The 21,154-nt window shown below is 39.5% G+C and overlaps 1 protein-coding gene across 2 annotated transcripts in view; it reads right to left on the bottom strand.

Moving 5' to 3' along the window:
• Positions 1-21,154, bottom strand: part of GLI3 (GLI family zinc finger 3) — a 210,237-nt gene that overhangs the window by 39,796 nt on the left and 149,287 nt on the right. Inside the window, exons 7-10 of one of the 2 annotated variants that reach the window (XM_051798690.1) lie at positions 19,524-19,725; positions 4,410-4,626; positions 2,030-2,143; positions 580-720 (exon numbers count right to left, since the gene is read on the bottom strand). In XM_051798690.1, the coding sequence (XP_051654650.1) occupies positions 580-720; positions 2,030-2,143; positions 4,410-4,626; positions 19,524-19,725 (674 nt within the window). Of the gene's footprint in view, positions 1-579; positions 721-2,029; positions 2,147-4,409; positions 4,627-19,523; positions 19,726-21,154 lie in introns of both variants that reach the window. The other variant, XM_051798689.1, reaches the window with a different exon arrangement.

Here is a 21,154-nt window from a genome sequence, read left to right as displayed (position 1 = left end):
GTGTCAGAGAGGAATAAAAAGCAAGGCAGATACAACTAATATTTGTTGTAGCACAATAAAAGATCATACAGTTTGCTTTTGCTAAAAAGATTGATGTAATTCCGTATCCATGTATTTAGCCAAATAATCCACTTCAGTTTACAGACAACAGTAAATTGATAGCAAACCCCCCCCTTAGGGAAGGGAAAGCATTCCCCTCACCCATTTCTACTGTTACAACCCCTTTGGGGAGAAAAAAATCAAACTTGGCTAAAGGTTAATAATCATTCATGTCCAGCTTACTATTACTCAATAACTATCAAAGTCTCTAACTCAAAATAGCGTTTGCTGGCTTACAGGATCAGAGCCATTACAATCTCTGTTGAAGACTTTATTGAATTTTACACTAAGCTTTAGCTGACTGAACAGGTCAAGCACTGTGGCTCTGAGTTTTCTTTATTCTCAGAAACTCATAAACCCCTCTCCAGTTTGCAGTGCTGTTAGCTAAGAAACTTGACTCAGCACAGGGTCAGAGAACCTGACCCCCATGAAAAAGGTCACATAGTTTTAAAACCTAGTTCCTGAATACCATTAACTTACATGCACTAGCTGTTCCTGTGTGTCAAACTCCCGAGAACAGCCTTCCCAGTGGCAGTTTGTCTCATAGACCACTTCAGGCTCCTGTTTGCTTTCATCTTTGTCCCCTTCCTCTTTCACCAGGGTCATTCCTTCTGGCTGTTCCTGGAGAGAGGAAAAAAACAGAGGTGAGAAGAAGAGAGAGGAAAGTCTGAAACTGAGGATAAAGAAAAGTTAATTACTTCAGCATTAAGAGAAAGATGATAGGCAGGGGTGTGAGGGATATTATTTTACTCTCAGTTCACTATGTTACTCCATTCTGCAAAATACAGAAGCCCAAAGCAGGCCTGACAAGCCAGAAGCCATTTGTAAACTATACATGTAAAATAAATTTTTCATTCCCAGAAGTACTCAATGCAGAGAATTTCTAAAACAGAAATCCCTTTACATTCCAATTAAAAATAAATCATAAAGGCTTGGCTTCCCTCACACTTTAATTTAAGCAGCTTGTTATTTGTACATCTGCCTCTCTTGATTCAGTGGCACCACTAATGAAAAAAAGACTATTCAATATAGTTGAATTAATTGAAATTTGATTTTAGTACTAGGATTAAACACAAATCAGATCACCAGTAATCCAAAGTGTGTTTCCACCGTTAAAACAATGACAGGTTTGCACACTAAAACTCTTCCATGAGCAGACTGGTAATTTTCAAGCTACTTGTTAGTCTGTTCTTGCCCATAACATGTGAATAGAAGGAGTGAGCAGGGGAAAGAAGTATTTAATTTTGGGTTTTGACTTCCCACCTTCAGTTCCTTAGGGTCCCTCATTCTCCTTAGCTTGTTACTTGCTGAGAGTAAGAGTCAGATATTAGTGTAAACATTTGGTTCAGATTATGCACTTCTGTTATTTTTCCATTTTGAACCTGCTGAAGGATTTAGGCAGACCTCTGCTTTGTTTTCATGTATTCACTCACAAGACTGAGGCTCTGATTCTAATCTCCCCTGGGTCACTGTAAATCAAGAGTCACTCTACTAAAACCAGTGGCATTACTGGTATAGAAAGTATAGCAAATGAGACTGGAGCCCGACAGTGGGGCCTCAGTGCGGTACAGTGCTAAGACCCGGTAAAAGTCAAGGTGGCCTTAAGTATTTTTGCTGAACAGAACACATATCCTCAATAAAAACCTGTCTCTTGTTCACTTTTCCAAGACAAATAGAGGGTTGAGCATGCTCTGGCTGATGAGAGGTGCCTCTATCAGCCTCCTTCCTCCCTACCCCCATTCTGCAGCAGACGCTGTACCCCAGCAGCCCCTCGCACTTAGTCCTCGCTACTGTGAGCTGAGGCTGCCCGTGTGTGCACTAGATGAAGGGCCGTGTGAGTGCAGGGAGCCTGAAAATGTGCTACAGACAAGGTGCCTTTTCCCTCCAGCAGTGAGACGAAAAGCTTATGACTACAACCTGACTGCCATACCTGCATGCTTCCTGCTCCCGGGCTGGGGAGGTCCTCATCAGGCTTTATCTTGGAGCGCTTGTTGTGCATGGGATCTCCTGTGCTGCTCACTGCAGATTCACTTGTGGGTTTATTCTGCTGAAGGCAGTTGGGGATTTTTTTTCCCCAAAAAAAGACAAAATTAGACTGTAATAGATATGTAGCTCTATGAGATACTGTATCCAAATCGCACTGAATTATTGATATGGGTCAGAACCAACTCACTGTCAGTGTGTGTGTGCGTGTGGGGAAGGGCTGGGCCCAGACCTGCAGGTCCATGGTAAGGCCTGTACATCAGGCCTGCTGAGGGCACAGGGCAGAGCTGGGAGGTCCTGCAGCCCACATGAGCCCACGGCATCACTGAAGGCCCTGCAGCCGGGCTGTCAGTGAAGGCAGACCTGCCTGGTAACCCACCCACACCAAGCCCCCGGAGCCTGTGACTGCCTGCAGCACACCTCACTCTGGCCTGGAAGGCACTGACTGGATATCCTGCCTGGGAAGGAAAACTGAACTCTGTAAATACACGAGACTCCATGTGAGCTCTGTCTCTCTCTTTTCTCCTGCTGCCTGCACCACGTGAACCATCAGATTTTTCCTGTCCTCTCTCTCCTTCTCTTTCTTTACCCTTTTAGCCTGTTTTCTTCTTTTACTCTTTTCCGTCTCTTGTGGGTAACTTAAAACCAATGAATAGTGTTTCACTAAAGCTGATATATTGATTGTTTGTAGTGAGTGTTTTCAGTGGAATGGGTCTTTGTGCTGGGTGTTTTAGTGAAATATTTTTTCTTGATTGTATTTTACTCCTATAAAACCTTTTGCCAAAATGTCTTATTTTTCTCACTAAATTAAAAGAATTTCTCTTAGAGAAGAGTGTGTGACTCTTTCTCCAGATGCGAATTCAAGGTTATAACAAACCAAAAGGCTTTTAAAAAGTCTTAAATAAAATGTAACCACTCTGGGTAAGTTATGGCTTAAAATCTGGAGTGTAACAAGCTCCAAACAAAAATATGCAGCATCCGCTCAGCAACTTTATTTGGAGAAGCTACACTGTTAGTTACATGGAATATGCAATTACAATTGTACTTCAATTACATAGCATTAACTTGGGGAAGAGGTGCATTGCTCAACCTTGTAACAGAGCAGGGAGGGAACAGGAAGGGGGCCATTTGATATATTCCTTGCTACAAACTAATGCTGGCTTTGTCAGGCCATGGAAGGGTGGGAAGAACTTGATTTTCCACATAATGACAACTTTGGAAAGGCAACTTTGAAAACCAGAATCACTGTACTCAAATAACATAAGAGAAAAATTCATTTTTTCACACTTACAGGAAAGGTTTTGCACTTAACATCTGCACACAAGATCTCAGCTCTTCTACTACGTTTCCCATTACTATGTGGATAGAAAGAAAAACTGTACACTAATGTGAGACTCAGACAAAAAATCCTAGGTGAAGGCCTGGATTCTCCCAAGTCAATAGCAAAATAGCTGACATAAGCAGGCCAGAATCTTGTGTTTCTCTTGCTGTGCTAGACTGAACACTATTATCTACACCTGCAAATGGAATCTCGTAGGAATCCAGAAATCTTTTAGAGATATCTGAACTTGCATGGACCCCACAAAAAAATCAATATGCTTCCTACAGCAGCATGTTCTGCTTCTACATTTGTAAAAGCTAGCCATGAGATAAACAGCTCCAAGACTGATAAATAACCAATCCCAGGTCATCTGGAAACAAACAGCACCAGTTAATAACAGGCAAATCACAAACTGTGATAAACACCACCTTATGGGCCTGATTCACAGCTGCTCGTCCCCAGCTTTTGAGAATACACCTTGGTTTATTGAAATGATTAATTTAAACACAGTAAATGCAATTTTGCACAAACCAGAGAAAAAAACCCCTTTGATCCTTTTCATCATCTTTGAGTTACTCTCTTAATCACAGAGTTACTCACTTCAAGTTACTCACACCTGTACCAGGAGGGCTGCCTATATTACAGTCAGCCTGATTTGAAGGTGAAGTTGTTAATCTTTAAAAGGTTAGTGTTTTGATGTGTTTTGCCCCTTTTTGTTACTTCTCACCTCTGTTAAGTTCCTGTGTAAGGCCCAGGAGAGACAGCTTGGATCAAGAAGATGCTGCAGCACCTTGAAATATTTATGAGGACTAAAGAGCACACTACCAATCAGGAACTGTGCATACACTCCTGTGATTTATAATAAAGTGACTGCAAACACTATAGCTGCAAGAAAACTGTTATCGAAAGGTCTCAGTGACAGTGGTGATTAATTGCCATTGAGACAATGCCACTTATTTAATTTTTAAATGAGTGGGGTGTAAAGGTTTCTTTTGTTGCCTCTCACCTGTGTGGACTCAGAAGGTCCAGAGCTGACCTGGACAGGGTTCAGGACACTGGGGATGCCAGGGATAGGCCTCTGGGTAGGAAAAGTTGGAGCAGGATGGATGAGTGGAGGGCTGTGTCCAAAGGCTGAACCTAGGGTTTGCTGACGACTTATAATTTGCTGATGCATTTGCTGGAGGGATACTGGTGTAGGAGGGTATGTGAAACTCAGAGCAGGGCTGAATTTGGGAGAAAAAGGAGGGAAGAGGGAGGAAAAACATGAGGGTCATTACAGTAAGGAGCCATACAGATCAAACCTTTAATTATATTTGATATCTTTAAACTACTTGAAGTCAGGTCCCTCCCTCCCCCTCAGAACTTTCTTTGTGCCCCAAAGGATGATAAATTCTGGTTTTAAATCCAGAGTTGCGCTGGATTTAGTAGTGAGTACAAAAATGATACCATAACAAAACATAACATTTTTTCTAACATCTACCAGGAAACCACGGAAAGTAGACTGAAATAAAATTCAGAAAAACTGAAATAAAAGGCAAGCAGTTCAATAACAGCTATTTATTGCAATAACAAACTTTATATAAAGAAAAAGAATGGGTGCCTACACGCTTTATAGTACTTTTATTGATAATGCAGTTCCCCTATGTTCACGTGTATGAAGCAGTTCCTTTAATCTTGGCTCATGCTACGCTCTTTCATATGTCTCTAGATCTTATTACAAGAGGAGAGAAAATCAATTGGTTAAATGTGTTCTGAACACCATGCTTGTCATATCACTCATTTGTTTGCAAAGATGGAAAGCTCAGTTCATCCAGAATGTCACCTAAAGAATTTCCATCAGTGCTGTTTGGTTACAGAAACTGATGGATTAACCTTTCCCCTCTGAAATTGGTGATCAATGACTTTCAATGTAGAAATATTCCAAGGGGAAAGCACTTCTCCTTCTTCCAGTTAAACAACATTAAATGTCTATTAAAGCCCATTATGCATGTTAATACCTGTCATCACTTCATTACTTCACTGTATTTCCGAGACCACAGTGACTTTGGAGGAAATTATGCTGCCACCTAAGGACCTATTTTGTGGGTAGTGCCAAAGCATTCTTTGTGTCACATTTGAGAAATAAATGGTGTGGGACTAAATTTTCACACACAGGAATATGAGATCCTCCTGTAAACATTTGGCAATAACTTCCAGTCATAAAGAAAAAAAGAAAAATATAACAAATATTCATTGATTAAAAAAAACCCACACCGAACTACCACAGTTCAAAAGAGCAATGTTAATTGAAAACAGGTCTTAAAAGAGAGTGGTGCGAGCAGTATACATTTCCAGAATCAAGGCTTTTTCTAATAACAAAAGGGTGGATTGAATCCAAATTTACAGTATGGATTCTTAATTGCTGTTGCTGTTAAGTGCATTAACTGAAAATATCGTGATACAAAAAGCTAAAATAATTTCAAACATTTTAAGTAATAATTCTACAGAAATTCTGTGTTCATTAATATGACTATACATTTTGTCTGTTTGACTATAATCCATACAAAGACAGCTTCAATGTGATTAGATTACTATTATTCCTGGTGAGAACTCTGCATTACAATAGTTTACCCATTTAGGACAGAATATCATTAAGAATACCCTGGGAGAATTTTACTCGTCTTTGAGGAACTCTTTTTTCATTTTGCATTGTATTCTTTCTAATAAAGGGAGGCAGAAATGTAGTGAAAACAGTAATTGTTCACAGCAAGAGTTAGGGAGAAATCAGTAATAATATTCAGTTACTGCAGCTCTATAGTCCCTGCTAGTGTTCCTGTAAGCAACCATGAATGATTACAGCACGACTTAGCTAAGGTAGCCACTATGGATGATTAATAGGACATTAATCAAAAGATGCATATCAGGCTCAGAATTTGTTCACAAGCTTTTTTCTAATAGCTGATTTCATGTTCACTGAGCTCTATGCCAGTTTGTTCAATTTATTCTTCAGTGTACAAGCCATTCATCAAAGAACATAATGATTTAACACCCCTTTTCCTTTTTAGTGAACAAACATTACTAAGTGTAACTACTCTGGTCTGTTCATTAAAAAACACACAATTACACTGCCATATCTGAGCCTTACTACACCCTGGCATTTTTTGCTTCCATACACACACTCTGAGTCCACCTCGTACTTCAAACACTAGACGGCACCATCCTGAAGATGTTATCAAATTCACCAAGATCAACAAACACAACACAGAAACAGTTTGGATGAGGTACTTTATTTCTCTGTGACTGGTTAAAGCCTAGGACAATTTCACCCTTCAACTGAATCAGTTTAAAAGCAAAAAATAACTCGACTGGTTTCATTGGCAGTTCCAAGCACATAGTAGCCCTGGAAATACAGGTTGGGTTTGTTTTTTTTCCTTTCTAGACATTTGACCATGCACAGCAATAACTAGCTTTGCAAGTTCAAGTTCAAAACTTTGGTAATGTTCTTCAGACCCTACATGGTAAAAAGACAAATGTACGACTCAACCAGTCCAGTGCTTAAATGTTGAGTAAGTGTATTTGGTATTCCCCTCCCTATATAAATTAAAATGGCCTCCATCAAAAGGACAGATTTTACCTCATAGAGATGTCCCTATTATCTACATCTGTCTTTGCACTGTATAAGCCTCCAGAAGGAGGATGCTAAACCAGGCATTGACAAACTTGTAGGGTAAAGAACAGGAGACAGACATCATCTTAGCTCACGTCTGTTACTGGAAAACAGTCCACTAACAGCAGATACGTTAAGATACAGCTGGACAGGTGTGCCAGGGGAAGGAGGAATCTTTATTTCTTTAGTATCTTTCCTTTGCTCTCTGCTCATCAGCAAGGCTTGAGTCTAAGGTACTAGGATTTTCCTACAGAGCCTGGCAACATGCACTTCATTTCCTCTACCTCCAAACTTCAAACACCTTAGAATGAAAAGAAAAGGTGATTGTGAGGGAGCAGAGGAATAGCCAGAACAGCTAAGGGGAGTACTCAGAAATGGTGACAATGGTTCAGACATCAGGGTGATTTCTTAAATAGCTCAGATAGCTGTCTTCAAATAAAAATTCTCTCCAGCTGTTTCTGGAGAGCTCCTCATAAGGCAAGTTGACCTGGCTGGGTTTAATGTCACTCTCATGCAAGATGCTGTCGCAGGGCAGCCTGGACGATTTTTCTGATTTGAACAGATCAGAAAGTTCTGAAGAGAACAGAAGGTGGTAGGTCTTTCTCTGCCTTTCAGAAACCATACAATAAAGGTATGTTGAGGGTCAAAAAGAAGAAAAATAAATCAAAGCCCTCAACATTGTTGGCATGACGCACTCTTTTGGGAAGGGAAGGCTTGGATTGCTGCCCTCCTTCCGAAAGTTTTTCACTGCACTTTGTTCAATAACTCTTGAATACAGGACAGATGAAGAAACTCCATAGCCCAGAGTGTCCCCTCAGACCCCATGTGATCCCTCTTCCTTGACTAGCAGCCATATGTCCTCTTGCTGGTCCCATCAAACTCACATTGCATTCTATCCAGGAGGCCAGCACCAACAGGAAGGGTGGACAGTGGCACAAGCCAGCCTTGCCCAGTTGTTCCAGCCATGTCTACTTAGAAACATGCAACAAGACAGCAACAGTGTCACTCAGTGACTGCCTAAAATTCATTCCCTGAGGCAGTAAAATAAGACCTGAAAGTAGTATTTTTGAGAGTCCAGAACTACAAAAACCAACAACCAGGTTTTTCAAAAACAATGAGTAGTTCCAGAGGCCTCAGTGTGAGTCATGTTTCTTTTAACACACATTAAAAAGGCTGCATTTTAGACAAGGAGTGCTCAAGAATTCCAGCATCCGGATACCAGAAGAATGCAAGATGCCTGCCCCAACCATTCACGTTTTCCAAAACACCAGTCACTTCCAAAAACTTTTGGATTCACAGAGATGTAAGTGAATTACAAATCTTTCCCTTCCGTCTACCTACGAAGAAATGAAAATTTACACCACTGGAGGGAATATGATTTATATTTGTGTTACAGAAGGGTTTTTTAAACAAAGTAGAAAAGGAAAAGAAGATGAAAGCCTTTAAGGCCACTAATAAACTACATGCCAGTTATCCTTTTAGTTGTTGAGTTTTATGGGGGATAAGGGTTAGAAAAAACATGGAACATTTCTGCTTAAGCATTCAATAACTCATATACACTGACAGAAAAGCTCATCAGTGATATCATTTATTTTATCATACTGTGGGCTTCTGTGTCTGCCTGTCAGTCTGTCCATCTCTCTCTCTTTCTCTTCTCCTCATCTGTGAAGTCTCAAACTCCCTTCACCAGAAGTAAAGCAGGGCAGTGAACTACATTGCAATTACATGAGCACATCAAATTTTAGGAACAGACTTCAAGAAGAAGAAAAACAGACATTATAATCAAAACCAAACTTCGTGGCTACTTTGTGGCTGTCCTACTAACAAGGTCATCCAGTTTCCGGTCACAGCTGTGGAATTTACCACAAAACATCTGTGAATTCAAGTTAGGAAAAATTCCTTCTTTCCTATACATTGCATAGGTGTGCCTAAGGAGACAGGCTGATGCGAAATTACTGAGGAGACTCCAATTTTGCGAATACTGCAAGGACTGTTTCATTATATCCCAATAATTCTGTTTTCTTCATAAAAACTGTGAAGGTACCCTCCTCATATCAGATCTGCAGGATCTGATGCATGTAAGTCTTGCAAAAGTATCTGAGCCCTTTCCCCTCTCTGGTTCTGCTTTGCATGGTTTTAGCAAAAGACCTTTTCAAGCGTGTAAACTAGGAAGCTTTTAATGAAAGACAGAGGAGAACAACTTAAAAGAGAGTTAAAAAAAGCATTTGTGGACTTCTGGAGTAGCTGCAGACATAGCAAGCAGGTTCATACGGGACTAGACAAATCCAAAGACAACAGGTCCATAAAGAAATACTAAAATGAACAAGTGAGAATGTATACTTTGAGGTTGCTAATCTAGTGATTATTCATTTTGGGAAAGCACAGAGAGAACAAAAGTTAGAAAACTAGACACACTAACTAGAGTATCTAACACACCTAGTTGGACCCAGTGGGATATTTCTGATGTATTAACTTTTTTCTCTTGATTTTCAAATTTCAAAAGGATAGATTTCTTTCTTTAGGATATCCTTATTTACTCATATAGAACCGCATTATATTTATTTTATTAAAAATTTCTTTCCTATCCTCTATCCTAAATCTTTCCTCTGTCAGTTCAAGACCGAGCACTTTGTTATTCTACCCAGCATTCATTATTCACCTTCCCCTTCCCAGGCTCTTCCTCTCTTTTCTCTTTTGCATATTTGAAATTATTACTATACCCTCTTCCTGTCCAGTTTGGAAAAAACAACTCATCCACGCAAATTTTCAGACCTCTGATTCTTTTCTTTGCTCTTCCTTGCAGTACCCTCAACTGTCCAACATCTTTTTGAAATAAAAAGTGCAGAACTGGTCACAGTACAGGAACATGTGGCATAGTGAGACACACTGGCTCCATCTAGACCACTGTGCAGGAGAGGGATTCAGGCCCTTTGGCCTGAAGGGACTTTGATGTCCTCGTGGTGCATTCACAGTTCAAACTCTTGCTTCATGAGGGAGGATCCCCCTGCACTGCAAGGGGACATGCAGGCCCTTCTGGACTTGTGGAAAAGCCTTGGCACCCTGCAGCTTCCAGCATTCATTCTTGTCATCAGGGACTTGCATTAGACAGACCAAATGATACAAATCCCTCCAAAAAGGACCGCAGTTCAAGAAAGGGAGATGCAATTTGTAGACAGACTGGCTTCATGTTCAATAAAGCTGATCATCAGGTATAAGGATAATATGCTCAGTTAGGTACAGATGTCCCCACTTTATCTCAGTCTCCCTTAAGAGTTGCATGAAGCCTGTGGCCAAGTGAAATTGAGAAACCGGGGTGCAGAAAACTACTAATGAATGGTGGAAGAATACCTAGATTCATCGAATTCAATGATATTTTTATCCTTTCCTTAGACCAGGACAGGATTGCACCTTTAGTTTTTTATTTCGATTTTCAAAGACCTTATTAATTATTCATAATTGTTTATGAATGTTGTTAAGGAGCAAACAAGCATCTTTTCTGTTTTACAAATGTACCAAGCTACTGTTCAGGAAAGCACCCCTAGTAACTCTTAAACACTTCTGGGGGAGGACTCACTTCAGCAAGCCCTTAAGTGCTGTCCTAAACTCTGGGTCCTACAGGCATAGTAATCTTAAATTAATTAAGTCATAATACAAGTCATAATTAAGTTTACAGTGATCAAATACTGCTTCTCACATGCTCAGATGCTTTTTTTTTTTTTAATAAGGACTAATGTAACAGCTTCATTCATCCCAGGATAAAGTGACATGTAGGAGCCACTGTTCAAAACATGGGACATATGTAAGGGTGGTTGGGAGTTGAGCCATGGTTGCTCAGGGGGTCTGCATAAGCTGACTTCACGCCCAGAAGTTTACATATATCTTTTGATGGAACAATGTATATGTGCAAGATGCAGTCAGATATGGAAAGCAGTACAAACTCATAGTTAGACCGCAACAGAGATGTAGAAGAAAACAAGCCAATAAGTTCTCCTTAGACAGCACCCAGAAGAAGCATCTAGTAACATCATGTAAAAAAACCATCTCCTGTTGTTTGAGTTGGCAGAAACAGGAATGGTGTATGTTTCTCGTAAACATACAGAAGTGAATAAAAAGAAGTTTCCAACTCTGCAATCTACTACTCCTGATAGAAACAACCTGCAAGAGTGAATGCTGACAAATTGCTCAGGACACAAGAGTGACAATGCACTTAGCAAACTTGCAGCCATGAAGAGATTTGTGAAACCCTGTTTCATGTATCTCAGACAGAAAATGCAAACCAAATGGCATTACAGGAAGGAACTCTTTAAAATGCACTTTTGCTTGGAGCATTTTACCCACAATATATGTAACATTTTTAGTAATACAAAAGTTGTGCTTTAAATTCTGTTCCTCTCCCTCTACTTTTTCCCTGAAAACACTTTGAGAAGACAATGCAGACAAGTCATCAGTAGTTTTTATGGTTTGTTATTAAGTACAGGGGAAAACAATATCAAACTGTGACTGTGAAACCAGACATGCAGTGTGATCTTCAATGCAGGTATGAGACTTAAAATCCTTTGAAATAATTTCTCAAAAATGACTACGTTTCACAAATATCCCTCTGCGTTTGTAATGCTGACACCTTGCATTAAAAATCACTAACTTAGAGACAAGTCATCTAACTAAACTTGTAAAAAGGCATATCCTGCATCTCATAAAGCATAGCATATATTGTTTTAATCAGTTTTCATCAGATAATAGTCATGGTTTTACAATTCTATTTAATTCACATACATCATTGCCTCTTTTTTTTTTTTAATTTTCTATTACCAGTTTAAAATTAACGGAGTCTGTGGTTTGTACTTTCTCTTCAGCTTACCTTATTATCTATTCTGTTTTATCTGCTGGGCTAGGTGAAATTTTTCTTCATGAATACATTGTTATATGACAGACTAAAATAGAATAGTTTCACTGAGAGCAACAGAGCCATGCTGATTAACCTTCTATGCTCAGACAGCACTGTCAGCTTTGTCTTTCTTGCTGGGTCATTCCTGTGCAGGAATCCTTAGTATCCTAACTGGACTTTGTATTAATGGTACCTTGTATGATTCCTCTCTGCTCCCTCCATGCAAGCTCATGACACTTCTGGCAAACATAATTTTGAACTGAATTCATGACTTCGCATTTTTCGCTTTCTAAAACTGGTATTATTTTATTACATGGAAAGTGCTAATTAATGAAATGTTAAACTCTAGCACACTTTTCTTAGGTTGAGAACTTACCTGGAATTATCATTGCTTTAGGACCAACGACTTTAAATTCCTTGAGTAATACTGAACCAGTCTGGAGCAAGTTGCTTCAAACTGACTTTTAAATACAAGATCTGTGACATAAACATTTACAGGCATACATACATAATCACACTTGTATATACGTGAATCTGTACCTGTAAATGTGCATGCAATATGTGCCTGTGTAGTCTGTATTCTTTATGCTGCTTAGCTTCTTAGATTTTACACTTTCCAAAGGCAGAAATCTTGCCATTCATGTGTATTTCTGGTGGAAGACATTCTTCTAATGCAAGATGTAGGTGATCTCCAAAACAATCTCACTGAATGTCACCCTCCTATAATCTATATGAACTTTCTCCAGCTGCATAGTTACATTTCTACAGAGACTGATAGAGATGTAACTTTCTGTACTACTGATGAATTTTACTTTTATTCACTTTGTGGCACTTCTCTGTCATTCACACTTCTTGAAAGCAGGTATAAAATGAAGCTATTATGGCATGATAGTGCACTATATTTCCTTCTTTAGATTAACCACACAGTACAAGATCATGGAGAATAATGCCCTGTATATGTGATGTGTCTAGTTATAGTAGGACCTGTTTTGGTGGGGTTACATCTGGACTGAACTCAGTCTGAACTACAACTTAGCCTTCATTTACAACATATTGCATGCAATTAATTAGAGAGCTTTTAATGTAAGAAAAGCTTTCACTCAAAGTCAGCTTTGCATCTCACTTAGGCAGAACCCAATAATAAAACAAAACACCTATAATGCTGGCATAATTAACAAACCCTTTATCATGTACATCCTATCATATGGAGTTTCTTGCAAAATGTTGCTCTGAGTATATTGTGTTCTACCTGTTCTACTCTAAACATGTCCTTTTCAAGAATAATTTCATTAACCAGCATTTGATTGTGTCCTTTTATGCAGAAATATACACACTTAAAACTTACAGTCTAAAACAGTCTAATTCAAAGGTAAGCATTAAGTAGTTGGGTTTTAGTAAAAGTTAAATACATATTCTCGAATGGGGTCTTCTGTTTCGTAGTGCAATTGTCAGCAATCTGGGCATGGAGTTAAGCAATGAAAAAATTAAATCTGCATATATGACAAAATTATTTTGAGCAGCATGGTAAAGAGCTAAGTGGTTATCTTTAGAGCCCAGTATGCTAGATGAATGAGCAATACTGATAGCAAGATGCATATCGATACTGAAAGGGAGTCAAAGCTACTCATATCCTGGTTCTAAATTAGCTGAGAAAAATGACAAGAAGCACTTGCTTGTCTCAATGCAGAATTCAATGAAGGAATGAAAATTTGATCAACATGAAGCTATGGTAAAAACATGTTTAAAAGACTGGAACGGCAAACAGAACAGAAAATCATAGTGCATTTGAATTGCTGATCCTCGTCTGGAATATTACTGCAGGTAGTAGAGGGAAACTCTTTCAGACAACATCAGCAGAAAAGACAACGCGAGAACTCATAAGAGCAGACTGAAAACAACCATTGGCCTGAGAAAGGAGATGAATCAAGGAGACATAATAAGAATATATGAAATATTGAATAAAGAAGGAAGACTGAGAACATGAGGGCTTCCTGTCTTATAACTATGAGACATTCTGTTAAATTCAAAAATTGGATAATTTAAACCTGATAAAAGGATACTCTTTCCTTTTTTTTATAAAGTGCCTAATTAGCCTGTTGGGCTCTCTGCTGAAGATACTTTCACTGTTCTCTGTGATAACTTTATACTCTATTTTTCTCTTGTTTTTCTCTTTGTGTTTGCAAAGGAAAAGTAGAGAAATTAATACCTAGTCACTTGTCTCTAGATATAGCACAGTTCAGAGAGGAGGGCACTGATTCGTTACACAAGCGCTCTATAGAAGGAGCTTATATGAGATGAGAAAATAATTGAGAATCCAACACCTGCTTTCACAAACACAGACTCTTGTCTTCCTCACCGATATTAATCCACTGCTGTCTACGCTCAACCTACAAACCTTTCTAGTGCTTTTTGTGAAAGTACCCTCACTACCATTCCCTGATGCTTCAGATCAGTCCAGAGCAAAGTGAGAGGAGCCAGAACAGCCAGGGTCTGGCTGTAATTAACCACACTATGTTAACTGCTCCTTCCTGTTCTGATGCTACCAGGAAAACAGGGCAGAGGGGGGGGGGGGGGAAGTGCTGCTGTGCTTTCTCAGTTTCTTTCAAACCTTCGAGGAGATCCCAAAGGGCTCCCATGCTCACATGAAACTGAATTTTCACATTATGAGACAGCTAAGCTGTATTCACATTTACATCTGCCTAGAGCCAAAAAAAGTCCCTTGTAGTAGGTGGGACTACTGATTTAAACACCTTGTATCTGACAGGGAATTCAGCTAATTTTCTGAAAACTAACTTTGTAAATTCGGTATTGCAGCACTGCTAAGGCACTAGAAGTTCTGAATTTCAAATCACAGAGAACATGAAGTCTCAACCTCCTGTGTTTATTAAAGACCAGCTAATCTTTTGTAAAAATTTTGAATCAGTACTCTTAATATCATGGGGAGTGATTACCTCCTCTATACTCACTCCAGACCATGCTGTCACTCAAAAAGAAGTGCTACTGAAGTGCAAAGTCTAATAATTGTCACAGGTAGCAGATATAACATTAAGTACATCTTGACAAAAGATTAATAGCAGGGGTACTGCACTGCAGGACCGAAGCAGGTAACCAAATGAGTAAATGTCAAATGAAGGATTATCCTCATTTGATGCTATTGCATACATCTCCTTTCTGCATAATCTCTCCCAGCTGAGACCTAAACCAGGTGTTTTCAAATGCACAAAGTAGAAGCTCTACCTGGTGTGCTAAAGGAGATCCACTATTAGCTGTCAGCAGGAGCGACATCTTCTTTTCAAGTACTCAGCCAGTAGTCAGGATACAGCACTACACTGCCAGCTGACAATGACAAAGCACCCGCCAAGTCAAGCTCTATCTGGATTGTGCTAAACTACTATTATTTATTATTCGAACTGCAGTAGTACCCATGTCAAGGACCAGAGCCCTCCTGTGCTTGGCTCCATACAAACAGAGAGCAAAACATGGCTCTTTTCATCTGATTTCATCCTCAATATCCCACAGTGCTTATATAGAGGGTTCTATATTGAAAAGTTGTGTGAAGCATGGGATGTAATCTTTTAGCCAAGGATATCCTTTTTTTAGCCAAGGCAAAGACCAGTGAGGTCCTGGAGACACTTTCTTTACTCAAGTAGCATCTCTGCAAAAAGATCACTGAGCCCACAAAATCAAACATACCAGAACTAAACCCGCCCACACCTTCATGTGCTGACTGATCAGCTTTTCGTTATTCAACAACGTGCCCCTTTTCCCCCCTACATGATTCATAACTCAATCAGTGCACAAGATGCACAGTAGCCTTCAGCGAGAGGCCCTCTGGTATTTTTCTTCTCCTTGCATGGAATAATGCCCATAGGTCTTCCTTCCATTGTATTTAAACCATCAGTGAATAAATAATTACTGACGCCCCCCTGAGGTTCTCCACTGTGCTCATCACTGTATAATCTAAGTGCTTCACAAAACATTAATGCTTTCAACCTCCCTCTGAGGTAAGGGGGAAGGATTTATTTTGCACAGGAACGTGAATCAAAGAAAGATGGAGGTAAAAAGTGTCACTTGTTACAGTTGCCCTATTTCAGGCATGAAGACCTGGGCTAGTTAACAGGATACAGCACATGAAATGTTCAAAACAGCCGTCATTATCTCCAAGCTATGCCTGTGAGAAATTCAACTCCTCTGCAGAATTAAGAGTGGTAGGCTGGGATTCCGCAAGAGAAACTGTATGAGGCTGGTGGTCACTTCTGACTAAATCACTTTGCCCAGCATCAGGTTGGGATTGTGTTGCAAGAGCAGAGTCTGCTTTTCAGATAGCAAACAACCAGATACGAGGCTCCCTCCTCTTTTAGAGCTGCCTAGAACAGGTGAGGCAGGGTCCTGCAGCTCTCACTGATCCAAAGAGGATGTTCAGCCTGAGCACTGAAGCAGGCAGGGGCCCTGCAAATCCTGTGCAACCCTGAAATGAAAGATGGTATCAGAGCATAATCACAAGGGGGCAGTACCTTCATTCTCCTAATGACTGGCTTCAACATGCTTTATTTTGCAGCTTTTTCTCTCTCCTACTGCGATTCTATGTCAAGTTATATGAAAGCATTTTGTGCCAGCTTGCTTAACCTGTACAGTTCCTAGGCTGACTCCTGTCTCCTCTGAAGACTGCTTTCTATTTCACAAGGCCACTATGGCTGGGCAGACAGCTGAGCCTCCACAGGCTTTCCAAGGAGGTACCAGAGCTGCAGCTGCAGAGAAAGGTTCTCCTCCCTCTCTGTGGCCCTGGACTGGAACATGTTGAATGCTTAGTACATTTAACACATGTTAATAGAAACCTCTTAAGGGCTTATCACTTAGCTGAATGGGACAATTTCTCAAGAACAGCAAAGATCAGATCCACAGTGTCTAGGCAATATTCCTGACAAATTCCAGCTTCTCGGTATGAAGGTAAGCAAGAGTTCTTTTAGTTTACACTGGAAAATCTCTTCTTCCCTAACTTCATTCTGACAAATTAATAGCTTTGCTGATGCTTTTTGGAAATACTCAGCATTAGACAGGTATCTGCCATGAAAAATGCTGCCAGGTGTAAACTGTTTGGACTAAATTAAAAGTGATTGGAAACAATATCTAAAAGTAGAAGGATTGTGTAATGTTAAGCAGTTAATGCTACTAATACTATCTAAAGTAGAAATCCTTCCTGTCTTGCAATTCCATCTAGAGGCCTGCTGAACTGTACCATTTTCTTGCAGCAACTCCTATGAGGTTAACCTGCAAGTTACCAGAAGCTGGGATTTTACAGCAGGAAAAGTTTTTTTCTACACTTGAATCACTCTTTCAGACAAGATATTAGATGGGATGAACCTACGGTTTGATTCAGTACAGCAGTTCTTGTGCTGAATGCATTATTTACAAGACAGTGAGTTGCAATAAATTAGATTTTACTGATAGTCCCATTGCTATTTAGTCTTGGAATTTATTAAAGCAATGAAATGTGGCTTGTGTTTAATACCTTACGTCACTGTTTATTTTGGTGTAACTCTTTTATAGACAGATTCACATGGGAGAAGTCAAAGGGCACCAACAGAGGTGAGTTGCAAAACTGGAAAAAGAGGTAGCTCTCTCACTTTCCCTCCTTTTGATTGAGAGGAATGGAGATGTACATTTCCAACTTTGCATGATGAATAGGAATACTCTTATCAAAAAGGAAAAAAATAATCTTAATTTAAATCATGTGAAACTTTGAATTATGCATTCCTGGAAAGTATGACCAGGAAGGGCTGAAAGCTTTGGTCAACGACAGGCTCAGTGATACCAGTTCACAAGACTCCCTGTGCTGCTCCTTAGCATTCTTACTCAGTCTTTGCCCACAACTTTCTCCAGTTCCACAACTGTCTTCAACAAAACTATTAATCTGATTCCAGCTTTGCTTTGGAAGAGTGAAAGCAGAGAAGACTTACTCCACTGAAGAGATTATGCCAAATTTCATGCACTATTTGCTTTACCAAGGTTACAAGCTATGGAAAAGGAGTTTAGTTATTACGTGGCATCCCATCTTACTGGCAGTGCAGATAGCACACCTCCACACTGTACATGTATTTAACAGATGTGGTCCAACTGCTGCCAGCCATTGACATACATATTCTTCATTATTCATATTCCTCATTACGGAGCTTCATAATTGGGACCATGGTTTCATAGAATGTGGAGTTGTATTGCAGAGCTATGATATCATACCTGTGAAATACTACACAGTACTCAGTCAAATCAGAGCTATGAAGCACGACTATTTATAAGAAGTGCTTAAAAAAAGAAAAAACAGTACTTATACTAATATCAATATTTAGAATGCTGTCACTCTCAGTTTGGAAGGTTCATGGTTTCTAACACACCATGCGTCATTTTCTCCAAAAGTGAAAGTCCCCATAGCAGTTTTTCAAGTTGCGTTTCATTTTTGCTGGAGAGGCATTTCACAGATTTCACAGAATATTCTGAGTTGGAAGGGACCCAGGAGGACCATCGAGTCCAACTCTTATATGAATGGCCTATACAGGGATCGAAAAGGGATCGAACTCATGACCTCGGTGTTATTTTTGAGCCTTGCCAAAAATGGGTGTCTCATCTCAAGAAACTGCTGTAAAGACTTGATCCTTTGCCTCATTGCAAATTGAAGGTGGAGGTTGTTTTTAAATCAGTGCCCAGAAATACTCTTTAAGTGTCATAAATGCAAACCCAGCATTTTCTGACACTTTGGGGAGGTGGGGGATTTTTTTTTTTGAATACCAAAGGAGCTTTTCTCAGTCAACATACAGCCATGTCACAAAACCAAGAATGTTCTGCAGTTGCATCTTCATTTTTTCTGCTGCTTCTCTTAATTTTCTTCCACTCTTTCCACTTCCTTTTTTTTTTACAATATTCCTTTTGTTTCCTCTCCCTGTGCCCTATTTTCTTCCCTTTTCTGTACAACTTCAGTTCACCTTTCACCTCTTCCCTTGCTGCTCTGCTCTTCTGCCTCCAGAACCACCATTTCTGACTGTTTTCTTGCACACAGAAGTGAAGCAACAAAGTGAAAATCACAGGATTTCTGATGATACTGGATGATAACAGTACGTCTTTGGCAAAAAAAAAAAAAAAAAAAGATAAGTTCTAGTCAAACATTTTAATTGACCAGTACCCCACATCTGGTCTTTACTCTCTGATGATTGTAATGCAGGAAAATTTCACTGTCCCTCATATCTATATCCAGAAGAACCCAAGTGACTTAAGTCACAAACCTACCCTAGAGTTTCTTCTCTGAAAACAGATTCCTGAGCAAACATACACACACTGTTACTGCTGGTGAGTTGGAATATTACCTGTATTGGACAAAAATAAGTCAAAAAGTCCCTTGTGGTTACCTCTCTGAGGAACACAGAAAATATCTTATAGTTTAAATTAAGCTCCGATTAATGTACCATTATAGAAACTGCAAAATGCACATATTCACAAAAAAACCCCACAAGTTACTTAAAGATGTGAGTACATATTCACATTTGTGTGTGTATGATGCATAAATGAGAATATACAATATAGGCAGAAAATACTATTCTTACCTTATTGCACTTGCAGATAAGTGGCCATAAGAACCACTGGCTGATGAACTGCTACGGGAGTTATTGAGAATTGTGACCAAGGAATTTGGAGATGTCCGTATCATGGTCTGAAGGTCAAAGCTGTGATCAGATAGGGGGGATATGGACAACGTGCGCTTTCGGCTTGGTCTGGCTGACAACCTCGGACTTGGAAACCTGGTGCCTGTTATGTAAACACAAGCAATTATCCACCAGGGTACTTCATCGCATTTATTTGTTATCGCTGATGGGTAGAGGGAGACACCAACACACTGACAAGCCCACTCTCTTCACTTGTGATCTACTGGCTACGATTGAGGAAAATTAGAAGAAAAATCTTTCTTCCCGTGGCTTACCTCAGGGGAGTTCTGTTTATTAATGTGCAAGCAAAATGATAAATTGCTAAACAAAAGGAAAAGACTTTTATGAGTTATCCCTCTCATTTCTGGTGATTTATGAATCTGATGGCTTCTTAGACATTCACATCATTAATTCAACCGTGAGCAATGAGACAGTGGTTCAGATCTGGGATACCAGCAAACCCAAACCCACAACGCTTTAATATATACAGTCAAACCTAAACATGTAAAATACAGTAGAGAAATGATGTGGCAACTTTTCTTTTGTTGACCATAATTCTGCCAGGTTGATACTTGATGCAAAACTAAAAATCAAGACTGAAAAAAAAAAAAAGCACTAAAAGGTCAGTTCTATTGGCAGAATTCAAATTGACATTCACAGCATTAGACTGAGAAACAGTAGGCTTTATTTGAATTTGTCCAAGATCCCTTGATATTCTTTTGTTGGTGTGTACAGGGGCCTATGACTGCTAAATTTCTTTAAAATGGGAGATTAGGCTTTCCGAAGTGGTAAAGAGAAGGCAATCATACAGATACCATTTACATAAATACATATTACATTTCTAAATTTTATGTCCTGCTCTGAAAATCTCTACCTCTTCTGGTCTATTTTACCATGTCATGCTGACTGTCTGCAGTCCTGAAAGAAGATATATCACCTTAAATTTATTTCCTTTATTTAATTATTTTCTATCCTGGTTGAGAGTGGGCAGGAGAGAATTAGCTTCCACACTGCATACTGAACAATTTCCTTTAACAGTACTGCCGCTTCTACCTTTTTAATCCCTTTAGTAAAGGACTGAATCCTAATGATCTTGACAGACAGGGTCATGCAGGTCTTGGGTTTGATGCCTCCTTTACAACTACTTCTCCTACAGTCCCTGACATTCTCTGTAACTTACTAATAATTCACAGTTGGCCACAAGCCTCCATTATAGGTCTGCCTTTCCTAATTCTTGTTCATGTCTTTGTGTCCAGGACCATTTTTTACCAGGGTATTACAGTTTATTTGTCTAACATTAATCGGGAAAAGAGCCCAACTCTAATTAAACTCATCTCAAGGTCAGAGTTGGATTAGAATCTGCTATTATGTTTTCCTCATACACCTGAGCGCGTTTCCCTTCTTTCTGTGCATGCTAGCCAAGATTTTAATATGGTATTAAAAACTGCCATTTTATTGCTTTTGTGAGTGTGTGATCAGATCTCCATCTACAGTCCTTCTCCTGATCTGTGCTTAGATTTGCCTCAACTAGA

Source organism: Manacus candei, unplaced genomic scaffold, assembly GCF_025592945.1.
Source record: "Manacus candei isolate 608988 ecotype Guabito, Panama unplaced genomic scaffold, ASM2559294v1 h1tg000049l, whole genome shotgun sequence".
NCBI classification, from domain to species: Eukaryota; Metazoa; Chordata; class Aves; order Passeriformes; family Pipridae; genus Manacus; species Manacus candei.
This window is presented reverse-complemented; position numbering and strand designations above follow the sequence as displayed.